General features: G+C 42.8%; 1 protein-coding gene across 4 annotated transcripts in view; it reads right to left on the bottom strand.

Annotated features, from left to right (window-relative positions):
* LOC106611507 (protein diaphanous homolog 2) overlaps positions 1-21,459 on the bottom strand; it is a 686,561-nt gene that overhangs the window by 296,062 nt on the left and 369,040 nt on the right. For all 4 annotated transcript variants that reach the window (XM_082955835.1, XM_082955838.1, XM_082955836.1 and 1 more), the window contains one exon: positions 17,702-17,796. In XM_082955835.1, the coding sequence (XP_082811961.1) occupies positions 17,702-17,796 (95 nt within the window). The remainder of the gene's footprint in view (positions 1-17,701; positions 17,797-21,459) is intronic.

The following is a 21,459-nucleotide window of genomic DNA, read 5'->3' as shown; positions in this document are numbered from 1 at the left end:
GCTCAGCATCTGACCGTAAGGCACTACAGAGGGTTGTGTGTACGGCCCAGTACATAACTGGGGTCAAGCTTCCTGACATCCAGGACCTATGTAATAGGCAGTGTCAGAGGAAAGCCCATAAAATAGTCAGAGACTCCAGTCACCCTAGTCATAAACTGTTTTCTCTGATACCGTAGGGCAAGCGGTACCGGTGCGCCAAGTCAAGGACCAAAAGGCTCCTAAACAGCTTCTACCCCCAAGCCATAAGACTGCTAATTACATTGACAACCCCCCCATTTGTTTGTACACTGCTGCTACTCACTGTTTATTATCTATGCATAGTTACTTCAACCCTACCTACATGCACAAATTGCCTCAACTAACTTGTACCCCCGCACACTGATTCGGTACCGGTACCCCCTGTATATAGCCTTATTATTGTTATTTTATTGTTACTTTTTTATTACTTTTTACTTTTGTTTATTTGGTAAATATTTTCTTAAGTCTTCTTGAACTGCACTGTTGGTTAAGGTCTTGTAAGTAAGCATTTCACGGTAAGGTCTACACTTGTTGTATTTGGCGCATGTGACAAATAAAGGTTGATTTGATTTGAATCGTGCAACAAAGATCCATCGCCACGTAATGAGGGATTATGCGAGCGGAATTGTCTTTCTATGTCCTCTTCATATCACTTCCGAGTGTGAGGAACATTACCCTGGCAGTTGGGTTGAACAACAAAGCCCTCCTGAACAACATTTCTTTGATTCAGGAGTAAATGCAACAACACAACAGCGAAACCATTCAGCCTTGGCAATCATCATCACTAATGCTCCCAGAATCTGATTATTGGGGTTGTTTTCCTCTGCGGCAGCAAGTTGAGAAGAGACAATTAGAGTGTGTTGTGGCCTCGTCTGTGACCGTTTCCACTGGTGTCTCCAAGACTTCAGTCTGTGCTGCTCGGTTTGGTAAAGAGTTTGAGATGGAGATGGAATTTATCAGCGTGATTATTATTTAATTTGTCTGTTATCTAGTTAATTATCAGCAGTCCCCAAAGGGTTAGGCCAGACTCCTCACGTCAGACCTCCAGACAGACACACTCAGCATATGGGGGAGATTGTTGGAGGGCTGCTACAGTTACCACATGTTAATTTGGGGTCCTGGAGACTAATGACGCCCAGATAGATCAACAGATATTGTAACTATTTGTATTGACCGTTGGGCACTGATTGTGCATGGAAACTGTACTAATGGGTCATTCTGTTGATTAGGAATAATATAAAATATTGTATGAGACAGGACCAACTATCAAGAAACTGGTTCCCTGCATTGATTCTCCAATTAAAAAACATATATTAGTGATATTGTGGAAAACAATTTTAATATGATGACATGTTTTGTTTCAGTCATCTATCAGGTATTTCATGAGACTGTATAAAGTGTACAGTTGGACTTTGACACAGTGCTCATTCTACTAGCAAGTTGTTTTCTGATTGGAAAAATATGTACACACAGGTTACGTGGACCAATTTCTCTCCCGTTTCCTTTCTATGGCAGAAATCTACTTTTCCTGTGATTCTCTCTTCAGGCAGTGAATATTCCCGAACAGTGAAGTCGGGGAGAAAGGAAGGTCAACAAATCTCAAAATATAGTCACAGGGACAGCACAATCAACAGACATGTTATCCAAGCAATAAACTCTTTATTAAAGTCAAGGACTCAAACAAAAGGACAAATCAGGGGGAAAGTCTTTGTTTTCCTCTCTAAACACCTCGCGGGAAGCCGACACAGAAAAATCTGAGATTTTTCACATCCGATTCAAAGACAGCAAGTTGCGGTTTTCGATGTGTTTGACAGATGCGATTATCTCGTTTTAATTTATTTGTATCAGTGCATGGTGTTTTTCTCCCTGTGTTGCTGTGATGAAGTGTAACATCGGACTGACGTCTTCCCGCTGTGGCACCACAGCAGGTCTTCAAAGGTCTCTGTTTGAGTTCGATAGTGAAGAGCAGTCAAACAAGCACCCTTCTAAAGAGGTCTCCACATCCATTTTCATTTTAATCATGACAGTTTCGTCAATTATTATTTTTTATTTTTAACTGAGTTTCTGAGTTCCAACTCTTGAAAGGTGGAAACGTGATAGTTTGATGGGGGATTGAATTGCAGGTAACTCTCAAAACAGATAATGGAAGAAGATGAGGCTCCTTGCTTAGTGAGTACCACCATACCTGGTGTGAACTTGGGACCTCTGCCTCACAAACACACGTGACCATCCTCCCTCAGGCGTCTTAGATGATCATGCCACCTCAAAAGCTAGCTAATGAGACAACGTAAGCGGGAAATTTAATGCTGAGGAGTAAGTTTCACACATCCCCATGTGCTACATCTACACAGTACGCAAATGAGTGGATGCCAAAACGTGTAAAGAATGACTAAGGCCTTTTTGTTTGGTATGCTTGAACACACCAGAAATTGACAACAACAAAAAAGTATATAACTTAGATATATTTTTTCATTTTTAAACCAGGAGGCACGTCATGACATATTTGGTATGCCTATTTCAAAGAAAGTAACTTCAGATGCCTTTCATGTCAAATCCCAATAAACAATTTTCATGACAGGATCTATGCTGACTCTTTATCCCCTTGGTGAGGAATTAACTGAGTGTGTACAAATATATCCTCATTCCGCTTCTTCTCTCTGTCTCCTGACTAAATAATAAAACACGTAATATTAATAAGTGCACTTTCTCCTCAATCAACACTAATAAAGTACATACATTAGTGGAAACAGGTGGCAGAAAGCCCAGGGCCCTGGATTCAGATAGTTCCTATAAAAATATATTTCAGCAATCAGCTATTTCTAGAGTTGATTTTGTCAGTCTGCCAAATTGTCAATCCAAAGTTAACATAAAAACCAACAGAAGGCATACATTTCTTTAATTCTAAAGATTTTGACAAGTTTGTAGACTAAACTGTTTGGATGTGGCTAATCTAGAGTAGATCACTCAGACATAACCCAAACAGGATATTTACTCCAAACCAAACTAACATCTCAGAATCTCATGGAGGGTCGCTATACAGCGACAGACTGACAAACCAAGGGTGACAGATTCCAAAATCGCATTAAATATTACTTTAAATGAGAACATTTTTAAATCAATTGATACATTGTGGGGCGTTGAGGGATGTAACTGGCAAAGCTGAAATGACTTGGCGTGACATTAAATGTGTATTTGAATTTTTTTTTACATTTCCCACCGAGTATGTAAAGAGGGATTAGGGGAATGGAGGGATCTTATAGACATGTCTGAGCAAGTGGATATACAACTCTATAGGATACTGTGTGTGTGTGTCTGTGTGTGTGTGTGTGTGTGTGTGTGTGTGTGTGTGTGTGTGTGTGTGTGTGTGTGTGTGTGTGTGTGCGTGTGTGTGCATGTGCGCGTGCATGCATAAGTACAGTGCCCTCAGAAATAATTCACACCCACTGACATTCCACATTTTGTTGTGTTACAGCCTGAATTTAAAATGTATTAAATAGAGATTTTGTGTCACTGGCCTACACACAACATCCCATAATGTCAAAGTGGAATTATCTTTTTAGATATTTTTACAAATGAATTACAAATGAAAAAGTCTTGAGTCAATAAGTATTATTATGGCAAACCTAAATATGTTTAGGAGTAAATATGTGCTTAAAATAATTTGCATGGATTTACTTGGTGTGCAATAATATTGTTTAACATGATTTTTGAATGACTACCTCATCTCTTTACCCCACACATATCTGTAAGGGCGAGCAGTGAATTTCAAAAACAGATTCAACCACAAAGAACAGGGAGGTTTTCCAATACCTCGCAAAGAAGGACACCTATTGGTAGATGGGTAAAAATAAAAAAGCAGACACTGAATATCCCTTTGAGCATGGTGAAGTTATTAATTACACGTTTGATGGTGTATCAATACACCCAGTCACTACAGAGATGCAATCGTTTTCATAACTCAGTTGCTGGAGAGGAATGAAACTGCTCAGGGATTTCCCCATGAGGCCAGCGGGGACATTAAAACAGTTACAATTTATTGGCTGTGATAGGAGAAAACTGATGATGGATCAACAACATTGTAGTTACTCAACAATAAAAAGCTAATTGACAGATTGAAAAGAAGAAAGCTGTACAGAATAAAAATATTCGAAAAGATGCATCCTGTTTGCAATAAGGTACTAAAGTAAAACTGCAAAAAATGTGGATACAAAGTGTTATGCTTGGAGCAAATCCAACACAACACATCACTGAGTACCATTCTTCATATTTTCAAGCATGGTGGTGGCTGCATCATGTTATGGGTATGCCAAATAGAGCTAAGCACAGGCAAAATCATAAAGGAAAACCTGGGTCAGTCTGCTTTCCAACAGACACTGGGAGAAAATTCCCCTTTCAGCAGGACAATAACCTAAAACACAAGGCCAATTATACACTAAAGTTGCTTACCAAGATGACATTGAATGTCCCTGAGTAGCATAGTTCAAATTTTTACCTAGACTGAAAAAGACTTGAACATTTCTGTCTATCAATGAGGTTCCGAGACACCTGCCCAGAGGTAAGCTACATCCCTTACCCGTTCCACAACGACCTTGGTCACACCTGTCAGTGGATTTCCAAACCGATCTTCCTCTTTCACAGGGAAACACTACGATCCTGGTCGTTGTGATTTGTTTCTCTATGTCCTGTCGTCTCCTCCCTCTGCCTGGTCTTCCTATGGCCCTACAGACTGCGGAAGCCCTGTTTACTCACGTCTTCCGGCACTACGGGGTGCCTGAGGATATAGTGTCTGATCGGGGTCCCCAGTTTACGTCGATAGTCTGGAAGGCGTTCACGTCTGGGTTCTCGATCAGCCTCACCTCGGGTTTTCACCCCGAGAGTAACGGGCAGGTAGAAAGAGTCAACCAGGATGTGGGCAGGTTTCTGTGGTCCTATTGCCAGGACCGGCCGGGGGAGTGGGCGGCGTTCGTGCCCTGGGCCAAGATGGTGCAGAACTCGCTTCGCCACTCCTCCACTAACCTCTCCCCCTTTCAGTGCGTATTGGGGTACCAGCCCGGTTCTGGCGCCGTTGCATCAGGGTCAGACCGAGGCTCTTGCGGTGGTTCAGGCGCACGGAGGAGACATGGGAGGCTGCCCATGTTCACCTCCAGCGAGCCGCGCTACACCAAAAGACCAGCGCGGACCGTCACCGCAGTGAGGCCCCGGTGTTCTGGGTCTGGCTCTCGACTTCGAAACCTGCCCCTCCGCCTGCCCTGCCGGAAGCTGGGTCCGTGGTTTGTGGGGCCATTCAAAGTCCTGAGGAGGGTGAACGAGGTGTGTTACAGGTTACAGCTTCCCTCCGATTACCGTATTAACCCCTCATTCCATGTGTCGATTACCATATTAACCCCTCGTTCCAAAAGGGCGCCTGTTAACTACACTCTGCTCTCCTGCACCTGACTTCGCCTCCAGTACACACCGGTAACAATGGGACCACACAGCCGTTATACCGCTCAGGTAGGAGATGCATTCTGTCTCCTAGAGATGAACGTACTTTGGTGAGAAAAGTGCAAATCAATCCCAGAACAACAGCAAAGGACCCTGTGAAGATGCTGGACAAAACAGGTACAAACGTATCTACATCCACAGTAAAACAAGTCCTATATCGACAAAACCTGAAAGGCCGCTCAGCAAGGAAGAAGCCGCCGCTACAAAACCGCCATAAAAAAGCCAGACTACAGTTTGCAACTGCACATGGGGACAAAGATCATACTTTTTGGAGAAATGTCCTCTGGTCTGATGAAACAAAAATAGAACTGTTTGGCCATAATGACTATTGTTATGTTTAGAGGAAAAAGGGTGACCTCAATCCTATAGAAAATGTGTGGGTAGAACTGAAAAAGTGTGTGCGAGCAAGGAGGCCAACAAACCTGACTCAGTTACATCAGCTCTGTCAGGAGGAATGGGCCAAAATTCACCCAATTTATTGTGGGAAGCTTGTGGAAGGCTACCCAAAACGTTTCACACAAGTTAAACAATTTAAAGGCAATGCTACCAAATACTAATTGAGTGTATGTAAACTTCTGACCCACTGGGAATGTGATGAAAGAAATAAAAGCTGAAATAAATAATTATCTCTTCTATTATTCTCACATTTCACATTCTTAAAATAAAGTGGTGATCCTAACTGACCTAAGACTGGGAATTATTACTCGATTTTAATGTCAGGATTTGTGAAAAACTGATTTTAAATGTATTTGGCTACGGTGTATGTAAACTTCCGACTTCAACTGCATGTAAATATGATATTTTTGTATTTAATTTTCAATAAATGTGCTAATATTTTTTTAAACATGTTTTCACTTTGTCATTATGGTATATTGTGTGAAACACGTTACAATGTGTAAAATGTCAAGTGGTGTGAATGCTTTCTGAAGGCACTGTATGTGCATGCGTACACCTACATGTTTGTGTGCATCTATGTGTGCGTACGTGTACATGTGTGCATATGTGCATTATCCAAGATCCACTTGCGGCCAAGGTTCAGCATCCTCTCAGAGGCAACCGTGTTTGGCACTAAAATGTCCTTGTTCTGGGTAAAGTTCATGATGCCATGAACCTTATCAAGGGCCCCAGGACCATTGGAAGCAAAATAGCCCCATAACATCAAATATCAACCACCATATTTAACAGTAGGTACGGGGTTCTTTTTTGCTCATGCATCCTTGTTTCAAAACAAAATGTTTTGATTTCAACTGCTACATCTTGCCATAATTTACATTAATACACTTGATCTACAAAGTGTTTATCCTGCAACATGCAATAAGGCATGCAGTAAACCTGTTCACACTCTGAAATTGTGACTAATAGTTGCCATGGGCCTTATTGCCTTGTGAGAGACATTCACTTAAAAATGTTATTCTAATTACCATAGAAAAATCCACACCATGCAGTTTGTACGCTCCAGTTCTTCTCCCAAAAGTTGAAAGTGATGTACCCGGCTGATAATCATACGATATTACACATATAACAACGGATTAAATAAATGATGTAAATTATGATGGGGAGAAAGGGGGATAATGGGTGAGTAGATGAGCGAGGGGAAGGAATGATGCATAATTCTGTAATTACCATTTGTGAATGAAGAACAGGGTGGGTTTATTGTATTGATCTATTCTAATTATAATCTCAAAATGGTATGTACCCTATATCAGTCCACCGAATCCAAGCAGTCTTATCAGTCTACTCTAGCCTACTCGGAGTAGGCTACACAGTTCCAGGTGACTACCTCATGAAGCTGGTTGAGAGAATACCAAGAGTGTGCAAAGCTGTCATCAAGGCAAAGGATGGCTACTTTGAAGAATCTGAAATATAACATATATTTTGATTTGTTTCATTTTTTGGGGGATATGACATGAATCCATGTGTGTTATTTCACAGTTTTGATGTCTTCACTATTATTCTACAATGTAGAAAATAGTGAAAATAAAGAGAAACCCTGGAATGAGTAGGTGTGTCCAAACTTTTGACTGGAACTGTATATGTTGGTTGTTTTGCTCTAGGACGCCCACAAGCTTTGCAACACTCGGTAGCTTGGTACCAGTTTATTAGGTTAACCAATATAGTAGTGGGTAGGACCCCCTTTGCCTCCATGGAAATGTTGCTCAATTGGTACCAAGGGACCTAACGTGTGCCAGGAAAACATTTCCCACCCTATTACACCACCGCCACCAGCATGTACCATTGACACCAGGCAGGATTGTGCCATGGACTCATGCTGCTTATGCCAAATCCTGTCTCTGCCATCAGCCTGACGAAACAGGAACTGGGATTCGTCGGACCAGGCAATGTTTTTCCACTCCTCAATTGTCCAGTGTTGGTGATAGTTAACCCACTGGAGCCGCTTCTTATTGATTAAATCTGTAAGAAATGGAACCTGGTGTGGTCGTCTGCTGCAATAGCCCATCCGTAAAAAGTTGTGCATTCCGAGATGCCGTTGTACACGCCACTGTTGTACTGCACAGTTATTTGCCTGATTGTGGCCCGCCTGTTAGCTAGCACAACTCTTGTCATTCTCCTTCGACCTTCTTCATCAAAGAGCTGTTTTCGCCCTTAGGACTGCCACTTACTGGATGTTTTTTGTTTGTCGCATCATCCTCGGTAAACCCTAGGCACTGTCGTGCATGAAAAACCCAGGAGGCCAGCCGTTTCTGAAACTGGAACCGGTGTGCCTAGCACCGACGGTCATAAAGCTTAAAGTCGCTTAGGTCACTAGTATTTCCTATTCTAACATTCAGTCGAACAGTAGCTCGATGCGTGTCTGCTTTAAATAGCAAGCCACCGATAACCCCTTATACTGGTCAGGACGTGACAATGGGACCACGCAGCCGTCATACCGCTCAGGAAGGAGACGTGCTCTGTCTCCTAGAGATTAACATACTTTGGTGCGAAAAGTGCAAATAAATCCCAGAACAACAGCAAAGGACCTTGTGAAGATGCTGGAGGAAACAGATACAAAAGTATCTATATCCACAGTAAAACGAGTCCTATACCGACATAACCTGAAAGGCCGCTCAGCAAGGAAATAGCCACTGCTCCAAAACCGCCATAAAAAAGTCAGACTACGGTTTGCAACTGCACATGGGGACAAAGATCATACTTTTTGGAGAAATGTCCTCTGGTCTGATGAAACAAAAATAGAACTGTTTGGCCATAATGACCATCGTTATGTTTGGAGGAAAAAGGGGGAGGCTTGTAAGCCAAAGAACACCATCCCAACCATGATCATGTTGTGGGGGTGGTTTGCTACAGGAGGGACTGGTGCACTTCACAAAATAGATGACTTCATGATGAAGGAAAATTATGTGTATATATTGAAGCAACATCTCAAAACATCAGTCAGGAAATTAAAGCTTGGTCGCAAATGGGTCTACCAAATGGACAATGACCCCAAGCATACTTCCAAAGTCGTGGCAAAATGGCTTAAGGACAACAAAGTCAAGGAACTGGAGTGGCCATCACAAAGCCCTGACGTCAATCCCATAGACAATTTGTGGGCAGAACTGAAAAAGTATGTACAAGCAAGGAGGCCTACAAACCTGACTCAGTTACAACAACTCTGTCAGGAGGAATGGGCCAAAATTCACCCAACTTATTGTGGGAAGCTTGTGGAAGGCTACCCGAAACATTTTACACAAGTTTAACAATTTAAAGGCAATGCTTCCAAATTTCAGTGTATGTAAACTTCTCACACACTGGGAATGTGATGAAAGAAATAAAAGCTGAAATAAATTATTCTCTCTAGTATAATTCTGTCATTTCACATTCTTAAAATAAAGTGGTGATCCTAACTGACCTAAGACAGGGATTCTTTACTAGGAATAAATGTCATGAATTGTGAAAAACTGAGTTTAAATGTATTTGGCTAAGGTGTATGTAAACTTCCGACTTCAACTGTAGCTCAGATATAGGACAGACACTTCAAAACATACTTCCTTTTGATTAATTGTTTTACTATGTGTTTTGCCATGTATGAACATGTTATGCAATGTGTTTCTATGGGCTAATAGCAGTAACCCCAAATGCAATGTTTCATCAAATAATAATACATTAAAATGTGGGATACTTACAGGGGTCCTAAAATCCTACATCAAATAGCTAAATGATCTTTGGTATGACCATCTTAAAACAATTTCATTTAGTGTGACAGTGTGACAGGTTCCTCACTACTCTAGTGTGACAGGTTCCTTACTACTCTAATGTGACAGGTTCCTCACTACTCTAGTGTGACAGGTTCCTCACTACTCTAGTGTGACAGGTTCCTTACTACTCTAATGTGACAGGTTCCTCACTACTCTAGTGTGACAGGTTCCTCACTACTCTAGTGTGACAGGTTCCTTACTACTCTGGTGTGGCAGGTTCCTTACTACTCTGGTGTGACAGGTTCCTCACTACTCTAGTGTGACAGGTTCCTCACTACTCTAGTGAGCCAGGTTCATCACTACTCTAGTGAGCCAGGTTCCTCACTACACTAGTGTAGCAGGTGAGGAACTACTCTAGCGAGCCAGGTTCCTCACTACACTAGTGTAGCAAGTGAGGAACTACTCTAGCGTGACAGGTTCCTCACTACTCTAGTGTGACATGTTCCTCACTACTCTAGTGTGACAGGTTCCTCACTACTCTAGTGTGACATGTTCCTCACTACTCTAGTGTGACATGTTCCTCACTACTCTAGCGTGACAGGTTCCTCACTACTCTAGTGAGACAGGTTCCTCACTACTCTAGTGAGACAGGTTCCTCACTACTCTAGCGTGACAGGTTCCTCACTACTCTAGTGTGGCAGGTTCATCACTAATCTGTCAACACTCAGATTGAATAGACTGGGGTGTTGCATCAGATTTAACGACTGGTACATTCAGTGCCCTTGGACTTATCAACTAAGGGCATTGATATGGCTTTACACAGTCAATGGCATCTATAAGGTGTTATAGCATGTGCATATTTTGAGTGTGTGTGTGTGTGTGTGTGTGTGTGTGTGTGTGTGTGTGTGTGTGTGTGTGTGTGTGTGTGTGTGTGTGTGTGTGTGTGTGTGTGACAGCTGTATTGAACAGCTTTGCAAAACATGATCACACTACTTAAAATATCTAAGCACACCTTTTAGACACATCATAATCAAAACATTTGGCTATATGCCACAAGCTAACTACAAAATAAACACAGTATGTATCACATATGAAAACTATTCTATGGATATTACTGTAACCCTACATGGTTACACAGTATCTTCCACTTCTACTATGTCATGACGTTGGCCTGATGGGGGAGGTTTATGACCCTCATAAATACCTTCCCCCGTTTCTCTCTCTCTCTACTCTATAGAGTTCACTCTTGAAAAGCCCTTTGTTAACATAGAGATTCTGGGAACATCAAAAGGTGGGAAACGGAACCATATTTCGGTAATCCAACCAGAAAATATGCTTGGGTACTTAATGAATATGTCGTCAGATCAGTTTGCGTCTGAGACATGATTACTGAAGATAGGACGACAAACTGTATCTTGGAAAATCTACACATTCTAGTTATCAGATTCACATCGAATTGTTGTGCAATTTAAATGTTTAAATATGAAACTATGTGAAAATATTCAATTTAATTTTTAGCTTCTTAATGAGAGAACGGTTTGTCACCACTCTGAAGAACACCACTCTGCTCACTCAGAGGCCACGCCCAAGTGAACAGACATGGGTTTTAAACTATGAAACACGCTCTTCTTTCACCACTATATAAACCCGTTGACGAAAAGTCTACTTCCTGTTCCAAGGACGTGAGGACTTGCGGTCCCTGCGTTAAAAAGGACAAGGTCACCTACAGAACTAAGCCAACCTCAGCATGAGCTCTGGTTGAACGACAAGAACCTAACGAAATTAGCATTGAATTTCAACATGAAGATGACGATCCACACGCCGAAAGGATGAATATCGACTATACCAGCCAGCATGAGCTTAAAGTATGGCAACTTGGTATGAACTTTGAACTCTTATTCACTAAAGAAGTGATACCTCCTAGCCGTTGCGTTTGCACACCAACTGTAGACATGGGCTAGGAGAGGACGGACAGAGTATCTGCCTACCACACGACGAAGGTACTACCAAGGAGCCGTTCTACCACAATACATTTTTCAAAGGACAACCCGGCCATCCATCTACGACCAACCGATCGAAGTGCAGCTCAGAGTAAATATTTATTGCATTTTCCTTTTCCAAATGGGCGGTTATTTAGAATGCATAAGATTCTGTATTTACGATAGAGTAGCTGCCTACGGCCTGATAGAGACACAATATATTTTTGTTCCTCAGTCTTTCCTCGCTCTTTCATTCAAAACCCAACCCCCTTTCTTTGTGTAACCAGCTGTCATATCTGTTCCGTCCGCCAGGGATGTTTTCCTTTATGACATCATTTGCAATCAATGTATGATCCATTCTGTGTAGATGCAATTCTGTGTGATTATTTAGGTATTTAGTAAATAAATAATTAAACCAAATTTTGTATTGCTGATTCAGCTTGTTAGCCATGGTTCGTGAAGATAACCAATAATTTACAACTTTCAGATGAGACTAAATAAGGTGACAATTAAATATTGACTGCTATTGAGGTAAAATATTACCAGGTCTTTAAGAGTTTATTCGGAAGATAACAGCTCAATAAACATTATTTTGTGGTGCCCCGACTTTCTAGTTAATTACATTTACATAATTAGCTTAATCAGGTAATATTAATTACATATACATTATTTTATAGAATAGCATGTCATATCACTTAATCCGGCATAGCCAAAAACACGACAGCTATTTACCATGACTTACTTCAAACAATGTGCCCATATTTATCCATTATGACATGCTGGGCTTAAACACATTAAAAATACCCTTTGTATGTTCCTTTATATCTGAAAGTAATTTTATTCTCTTAATACTCCCTCTCGACAGTGCATTTGCACACAACATGTATTGATTACAAATGAATAAGCAGAGTAGAGCCGTGTAGTCATTAGCCTTTCCTTTTGAAAAGGATATGGGGTAATATTAAACACATTGGCCAACATAAAACACTAAGGAACCACTCAGATATTCTGCAAAACAAGCCCCCAGGGCGAAATCCACCAATGAGCCTGAGCTTTACCACTCACGGTGCATGTGCTCACAAACAAGGCACACACACACACACACACAAGTGTGCAGTCCGGTGTCCACAAACACACACCAAAAAGTTAGTGCACCTAAATATTTAGTATTTACCCCTCTCATCTCGCCACAGCCTGAGTGAGTGAAAGCTAAAGCCTTGGTGGAAGAGAGAGTAGAGCACCAGGAGTTCTAGCAGCAAAGTCCGCAGAAGTTTCTTAAGCTGGGCTCAAAAGAGCCACTAACTGAGTTAGTTTTTCATGTCGAATGAGGGGTCAAGGAGAGAGCGTTAGCTCCACACAGTTGTCACGGTACATCAAAACATCCACGGGATCGACTAAAAATGGTACAATTGTGGCAATGATGGACACTCTTCGCCATTGACACCAAAGTCTTCACCGAGAAATCTAGAAGTTCTATGTTCCCCTCCCTCTGTTAAGTGTCCTCTGACTAACGCAATTTGAAGATCTCATAAAACCAATATAATACTTGAGTCATTTTTATGAGCTATTATGGCCTTGGTTGGGCATAAGTACCTTTAAAATAACTCATCATTGCCACAGAAAAATTATCACAATGACCACAAATGTATCCTTCAAAGAGTTCATACATATGCCATCGTTATTCGTATTTCCTTGTGTGTATGCATAGCTTTGAAGTGACATGGCTAATTTGGAAATGGAGGCCAATTGAACACGATAGACTCCCTCTCTCTGCCTGATTGACTATACAGTATATAGTGTAGCCAGGGCCGATTAGAACCTCAAAGAGTACAACAAGTGCTGTCAGGCATTACGGAACTGCATGTTTGTTAGATCTCGAACGGATTCTTTAGTCATCGGTGGAAACATTGTGTGCCCAGTCGGAATAACATGAAGGTTTACAAGCGTGATGTTTTAAATCAAAGAATAAGGCTGACTTGTACATTCCCTAAAAGAACCTTCAAACATATTTGAAGTCTTTAAAATTATATTATCTAACAGGACCTTGAAATACCTTCCAAATCTTGGAAAACTACATCTGCTAACAAATCCCTTCAAATGGGCAGCATGAAAAAGCAGTCTTAGGCGTGTCTTTTTGTGTAGCCGTTTGGTGCTGCTTTCACAGCTCTAGGTCTCTACCCACTGCGTTGTAGCTACCAATGTATTATCTCAGTAAGTTACCCAGCCTGTGAGGAGCTCATTAATGATCTGTGTATTGTTTGGCCTTCTTGTGCTCAGTTGGCACCAACCGCACAAGGGCACCGAACCAAATACCACCATTATGTCAGTTAAGCTTTCCCGACAGGGCAGAGAAGGCCATGAAGGGGGTCTTGGAATGATTAAGGAGCCAACAGAAAAGCCAACTTAAGACACTGGCAATGGAATGATCCTGCCTCGCCGTTCTTGAGTTTGTTTTGTCAATTATAGCCGGGGGCCAGATTCAAATTAAAAAGGGCGCTCCAGAGTAAGAACTGTAATGTGTGTCAGTGTGGTGGTTGGAGCCCATCCCACGGTCCACGACCCCCTGCTCCCACTGGTGCGGTGATTAACTTGAAAATACTTCATGGGTGTGAACCAGTCTGAACAGCGCAGCAGTGTTTTAAAGTGTGGCTGAACTGTTATTATGTGGTCTGAATAAAGAGCGAAGCAGGGAGCACGAGCCGAGGCCCTCAGGTTATGGCCTTGTCACACTGCAGACAATGGGAGTCGAGGCCTGGAGGGGGTGGGGGGGGGTCACACGTGCCTGCCCCCCTCCCCAGACAATGCACTTCCACACGTCTCTTTCACCGCCACCTCTCTGAGTGGCTTTGTCAGACCGGCGGCCTTTTCAAGGAGACCTTTGCCCCGATTTTGCCGTGAAACACTCAGACTTTTTAATGGGCGAACATTCGTTAAAAAAATATACTGTTTTTGCAACCTTTTCATCTAATTGTTACAGCAGGTCTTTTGTACTGACACGCAGAGGCCATCTGACATCTTCTGGGTATGTGGCGATGAAGAAATTGAGCTGACATCCAAAACTGACCTCTCTGCAACCGTGAATAAAGCCATGATCAGATGGAGCTCATAGAGAAGCAGCTGAATGGAAAGGGCCATTGTTCAGAGCATGGCATCTTATAGAAAGACTGGAGATGTGTGGGTGGAAGGGAATTTGTACTGAGTGAGGATGTAGGTAAAGCTAATAGTACATGGAAGAGACAGAATCCTATAGATGGATGTGCTGGATGGATGGTGGTGACTGGTGGTGTCTGCCGGAGTTCGGGGATCTGTACATCATAGGGTGGGGCGCTGTTGGCTTCTAATGCAGCATATGGATAGCCAATCAACTCCAATATGTATTCCCCTCGGACAGGGTGACACTTCGCATGGATGGACGTGTCAAGGCCGGTGTGTGACAACGTTTCACAGACAAATCATTGCATTAGACATTTCTTTTTTATATTTTATCTTTATTTAACTAGGCAAGTCAGTTAAGAAGAAATTGTTATTTTCAACGATAGCCTAGGAACAGTGGGTTAACTGCCTTATTCAGGGGCAGAACGACAGATTTTTACCTTGTCAGCTCGGGGATTCTGTCGTGCAACCTTTCAGTTACTAGTCCAACGCTCGAACCACTAGGCTACCTGCCGCCCCCGGCGTGTAGACATGGGGCCGGGAAGATGATGAAATTGAATATGGTCTAATATACATTAAGAGCCATACTTTCTCTCCCTCCCTCCCCATCTATCTGTCTATCTATTCATAATTTTTTTTCTTCCCTTCATTCACTTCCCACATTCGTCTTTGAAAGAGCTGTAGCGGAGGTGCCCTTTTGAACTGAAGTGAATTTTCAATAAATACTCTGCCTCCTGGGAATGGTGCCGTGGGATCCCCGGTTCATATTGAGCAGGGATAGTATCGGTTTCGCCGTGGGCATGAGTGGACTACCGAGGCCCTCGCTTTGCGTACACAATTTTCTAGATTTTTTCCATTGCGGTCAATTTGGCGAAGGGGGTGATGGCGAGGCCGCTCACGCCCCTCCCTAGCTCTCCTCTCCTGGGGGCCGACATCTCCTTGACTGCAGTGTGAAGGAGGGCTGGACTGAACTCTTCTCACTCTACCCTTTGACCTTTGCTGGAAGTGAAGTGAGAGGCGAGAGAAATCCCCCTCTACAGAGAACCAATCTGTACCTAACATCTCTTAAAGCCTTTCTCCCATCTACATGAGAGGCCTCATTAGGATCTCACCATCACGTTCCCTTTCCTCTTATAGCAACCTCATAGCATCATCCACATTATCATCCTACACTGGCTCTAAAGGTGCATCATGGTGGTGTGTTTGACTGCAGCCATGTGTGTGTAAATGGCCAATGAGTGTGGCGGAGAGCAGTCCGTGTATTGTGATTCATCAGTGGAGTGAGTGGAGATGAGCTGAGTGGAGAAGGAGACCATACTCAGGGCTGTGTCATCCCAGCGGTAGGCTTGCTCTTCCCCCTCTGAATCAACCTGCATCCATACCTCCCCCGGCGCCTCTCCTCTCACTGCTTACCAACAATCTTCTTAGATTCCAAGTCAACTCTCCATTCCACAAGTCTGCCCGGCGACAACACATAAGGGATATTACCGTTTCCCACGGCTGTACTTAGGCCTTGGTGAGTCGTCGAGTGTTCAAGTGAGGGAACAGTACAGTGTGGCTGTTTGACCCGGCCATATATCTGTATGTGGAACAGGGATCGGGAACGACAATGGAATAGGATGGGATATGGCCGAGGTTCTGTTGACAGATGAATCTCCCCTCGACGGAAAGGCTGAATGTGGAAAAAGGTCATCACGTTAGCTTCCCTACGCCTCTGCAAAGTGACGGTGGGGTTTGAGCCGTTGTGCTTTAACGCAGGCCCTGTGCTCTGCCAGATTGCGAGCCAATTAAAGGTTATCAGAGCTCAAAATAACAGTATTGCAGGGGCGGCTGGCAGTCAGAGAGAGAACATCTAAATAAATATATTTGTAACGAGTGCTCTGAGAGTCGGGAAGCAAGTTCAAGGAGTGAGTGTTTTAATAAATGCAAGAAACAACGAACATGAACCACAAACAATGCACCGACATGAAAACAGAGTCAATAACTCCTGAGGAAAGAACCAAGGGGAGTGACATATATAGGGAAGATAATCAAGGAGGTGATGGAGACCAGGTGAGTGTCAGGAGGTGCATGTGCGCGAGACGATGGTGACAGGTGTGCGGGATAATCAGCAGCCTGATGACCTAGAGGCCGGAGATGGAGTATACGTGACAATATTTCAACGCCGCCACACTTTCCTACTGTCTTTGAAGAGCCTCAGAGCAAAGAAGTGACCTTCTGTGGTGCTGTGTGTGTTTACTACTAAACCATAAGGACAAATAAAATACATATCTACAGGGTAATTCATCTCTTTTTCTGAGTGAGAAAGGTCTACAAACTGGTTGTGTTCCAGTCAAGACTGAGAGAACACACAGCTCACTGCACAGGAACAATAGGAATGATACCCCTAGTGGTCTAGCTCACAGAGACACAGACAGGAAAGGGGGCTGCAGGAGAGAAGTAATAAAAGGATAAGGCGGGCGATGTCAATGCAGATTTCACCTCTTGTGCCAAGCCAATGCAGCTCTACCTCAAACGAGCCGCCCCATTCACAATTATTCCATTCTCCCTGACAAGGAATACAGAAAAAATGTGTAAATAGAGTACCTCTAGCTGGATCATCAATCATGGCATAAGAGAAAGGGCAGGGGAAAGGAGGGTGGAGTTGGAGGGAGTTTTGCCAAGCCTTGTCCCACACCATCTATTATGAGTGGATGAATAGGAGGTCCCTATGGTGTGGAAGAATGGGGTGATGCTGACTTGTTCCAAAAAATTAGATGGGGTCACCAGGCTACCTACCACACATTAAAACACAAAGGTGCATCTTGATGGACTACAATTGCCTAGCACACACACACCACACACGTGCACGCAGTTCAAACACATACACATGGATGCATGCATACACACGCACATGCGCACACCCAAGGGGGTCAGACGGTAGGTTGGACTGACCTGGATCAGTGATTCGCTCAGCCTCTCCTCGTCCACCTCCAGCACAATGTCCCGGATCTCTTCATAAGGCAGCCGGAATGAGCCCAGGAAAATTGCTGTTGTGATATAGAAAGGGAAGACAAGTCATTTTCGTCCTTTTTTTGTATTAGACCGGCAGGTTCAAAAGAGAGCTTTCACCACTCATTGGCCCCTCTGAAAAAACGAGCCCAGAGCAAACTTGTCTCTTAGAAAAGTAACACTTTCAGCCCTTTGATCTGATTGTTAGTGAAAACAAACATTTTGTGCACCAATTACCAGATAATGACTTGATGAGTCAATCTCCTAACCTTTGGTTAAACCACAGATTCAACATTCAACATAAGGACAGAATCTCAGGTAAGTAATGCCAAGTGGGTCTGGTGTAGTCAAGAGCATCGGCCCGGCTACATCTTAGCTAGGTTTCCAGTGAGAACGAGAGTTATGAGAGTTAGATGGATGCGAAGATAATGATTATTTCTAGGCAGGCATTCTCAGCGGACACCCCAGTCTCCAGGTGGGCCTGGAGGATGCTCTCAAGGGGAATTTGGACATTTTGACTGGTAGGCTGGTATGGGTGGGAGTCACCAGCAGAGGTCTGGTAATGAGTGTCTTCACAGCTGCTACAGCAGGCCCACTCTACGACAGTACACTCCCTCTGTACGTTCACATCTGATATACAAGATAGCATACCTCTTGTCTAGGGTTGCACAAATCCTAGGATTTTCAGAACCAGGATTTCTGGAAAACCTGGGAATTTGGGGAGTTGCTAAAATTTTGCAAGCCTACTCTGATCCCTAATTATTTGAAAACAAATATAAAAACTTAACATCTCTCATATTATGCTCCCAAGTAAATGTCAACCCCAAAATGAAGCTAAAACAGAACAGACATGTTTCAAGAGATACATTTCCAAAGGGAATGTTTTGGCAGTAAGATTGTATGATGAGTGAAAATGAAACGCATATTATGAATTAAACACCTACTATGAATAAAGCTAACAATGAACACAACACACTTAATATCTGCTGCTAACAAAAAAAAGTAGGGTGTTTTGTGGCATGAGGAGCAATACAAAATAAATTCCATAACTCAAGAGGCCGGATAGTGAGTCAAAGGTGTAACGTCTGCTTCCAACTGACACCCTCAAACAGGTACAGTTGAAGTCGGAAGTTTACATAAACAAGTTTTAATGACTCCAACCTAAGTGTTTCAACCACTCCACAAATTTCTTGTTAACAAACTATAGTTTTGGCAAGTCGGTTAGGACATCTACTTTCTGCATGACACAAGTCATTTTTCCAACAATTGTTTACAGACAGATTATTTCACTTATAATTCACTTTATCACAATTCCAGTGGGTCAGACGTTTACATACACTAAGTTGATTGTGCCTTTAAACAGCTTGGAAAATTCCAGAAAAGTATGTGATGGCTTTAGAAGCTTCTGATAGGCTAATTGACATGATTTGAGTCAATTGGGTGTCCCTGTGGATGAATTTCAAGGCCTACCTTCAAACTCAGTGCCTCTTTGGTTGACATCATTGGAAAATCAAAAGAAATCAACCAAGACCTCAGAAAAAAAATTGTAGACCACCACAAGTCTGGTTCATCCTTGGGAGCAATTTCCAAACGCCTGAAGGTACCACGTTCATCTGTACAAACAATAGCACGCAAGCATAAACACCATGGGACCACGCAGCCGTCATACCGCTCAGGAAGGATACGCATTCTGTCTCCTAGAGATGAATGTACTTTGGTGTGAAAAGTGCAAATCAATCCCAGAACAACAGCAAAGGACCTTGTGAAGATGCTGGAGGAAACAAGTACAAAAGTATCTATATCCACAGTAAAACGAGTTCTATATCGATATAACCTGAAAGGCCGCTCAGCAAGGAAGAAGCCGCTGCTCCAAAACCGGCATAAAAAAAGCCAGACTACGGTTTGCAACTGCACATGGGGACAAAGATCGTACTTTTTGGAGAAATGTCCTCTGGTCTGATGAAACAAAAATATAACTGTTTGGCCATAATGACCATCGTCATGTTTGGAGGAAAAAGGGGGAGGCTTGCAAGCCGAAGAACATCACCCCAACCGTGAAGCACGGGGGTGGCAGGATCATGTTGTGAGGGTGCTTCACAAAATGCAGTCATGGCCAAAAGTTTTGAGAATGACACAAATATTAATTTCCACAAAGTTTGCTGCTTCAATGTTTTAGATATTTTTGTCAGATGTTACTATGGAATACTGAAGTATAATTACAAGCATTTCATAAGTGTCAAAGGCTTTTATTGATAATTACATGAAGTTGATACAAAAAGTCAATATTTGCAGTGTTGACCCTTCTTTTTCAAGACCTCTGCAATCCGCCCTGGCATGCTGTCAATTAACTTATGGGCCACATCCTGACTGATGGCAGCCCATTCTTGCATAATCAATGCTTGGAGTTTGTCAGAATTTGTGGGTTTTTGTTTGTCTACCCGCCTCTTGAGGATTGACCACAAGTTCTCAATGGGATTAAGGTCTGGGGAGTTTCCTGGCCATGGGCCCAAAATATCAATGTTTTGTTCCCCGAGCCACTTTTGCCTTATGGTAAGGTGCTCCATCATGCTGGAAATGGCATTTTTCATCACCAAACCGTTCCTGGATAGTTGGGAGAAGTTGCTCTCGGAGGATGTGTTGGTACCATTCTTTATTCATGGCTGTGTTCTTAGGCAAAATTGTGAGTGAGCCCACTCCCTTGGCTGAGAAGCAACCCCACACATCAAATGGTCTCAGGATGCTTTACTATTGGCATGACACAGTACTGATGGTAGCGCTCACCTTGCCTACTCCGGACAAGCTTTTTTCCGGATGCCCCAAACAATCAGATTCAGTTCATTTGCATGGCAAAGAGGGACTTTGCAATTAATTGAAATTCATCTGATCACTCTTCATAACATTCTGGAGTATATGCAAATTGCCATCATACAAACTGAGGCAGCAGACTTTGTGAAAATTAATATTTGTGTCATTCTCAAAACTTTTGGCCACAACTGCAGATGGCACCATGAGGAATGGAAAATAATGTGGATATATTGAAGCAACATCTCAAGACATCAGTCAGGAAGTTAAAGCTTGGTCGCAAATGGGTCTTCCAAATGGACAATGACCCCAAGCATACTTCCAAAGTTGTGGAAAAATGGCTTAAAGACAACAAAGTCAAGGTATTGGAGTGGCCATCACAAAGCCCTGACCTCAATCCCATAGAAAATGTGTGGGCAGAACTGAAAAATTGTGTGCGAGCAAGGAGGATTAAATGTCAGGAATTTGGCTACGGTGTATGTAAACTTCCAACTTCAACTGTAGATCCCCTGAACGCAGCTCACTTTCCAGCCCACTTTCCAGCTCACACTCTCAAACACCTAGATCCCCTGAACACAGCTCACTCTCCAGATCCCAATCACCTGAATTCTAATCACCTGTTCCCACACCTGTATGTCATTATCACACACCATTTAGTTCAGTTCTTTGCACCTAATCAATGTGAGGTTTTGTGACACACGTCTTTTCAGAGGGCTGGTTTTCCCGCGAGTTACGCATCCCGTGTATGATAGTTTTTGCCTGCCTCACTAATGACAACTTTTGCCTGTTCCCTGCATGTACTTTAGCCTACTGGATTTCCTGTTATCTACCTATTGCCCGTTCTCCCTGACCACATAACTAGCCTTCTCCCTGCCTGTATTGTTTCCCTTTTTGGACCT

Source organism: Salmo salar, chromosome 09 (genome assembly GCF_965601325.2).
Source record: "Salmo salar chromosome 09, fSalSal1, whole genome shotgun sequence".
NCBI lineage: Eukaryota > Metazoa > Chordata > Actinopteri > Salmoniformes > Salmonidae > Salmo > Salmo salar.
The sequence above is the reverse complement of the archived record's forward strand: the minus strand, read 5'-3'. Positions and strand labels throughout refer to the sequence as shown.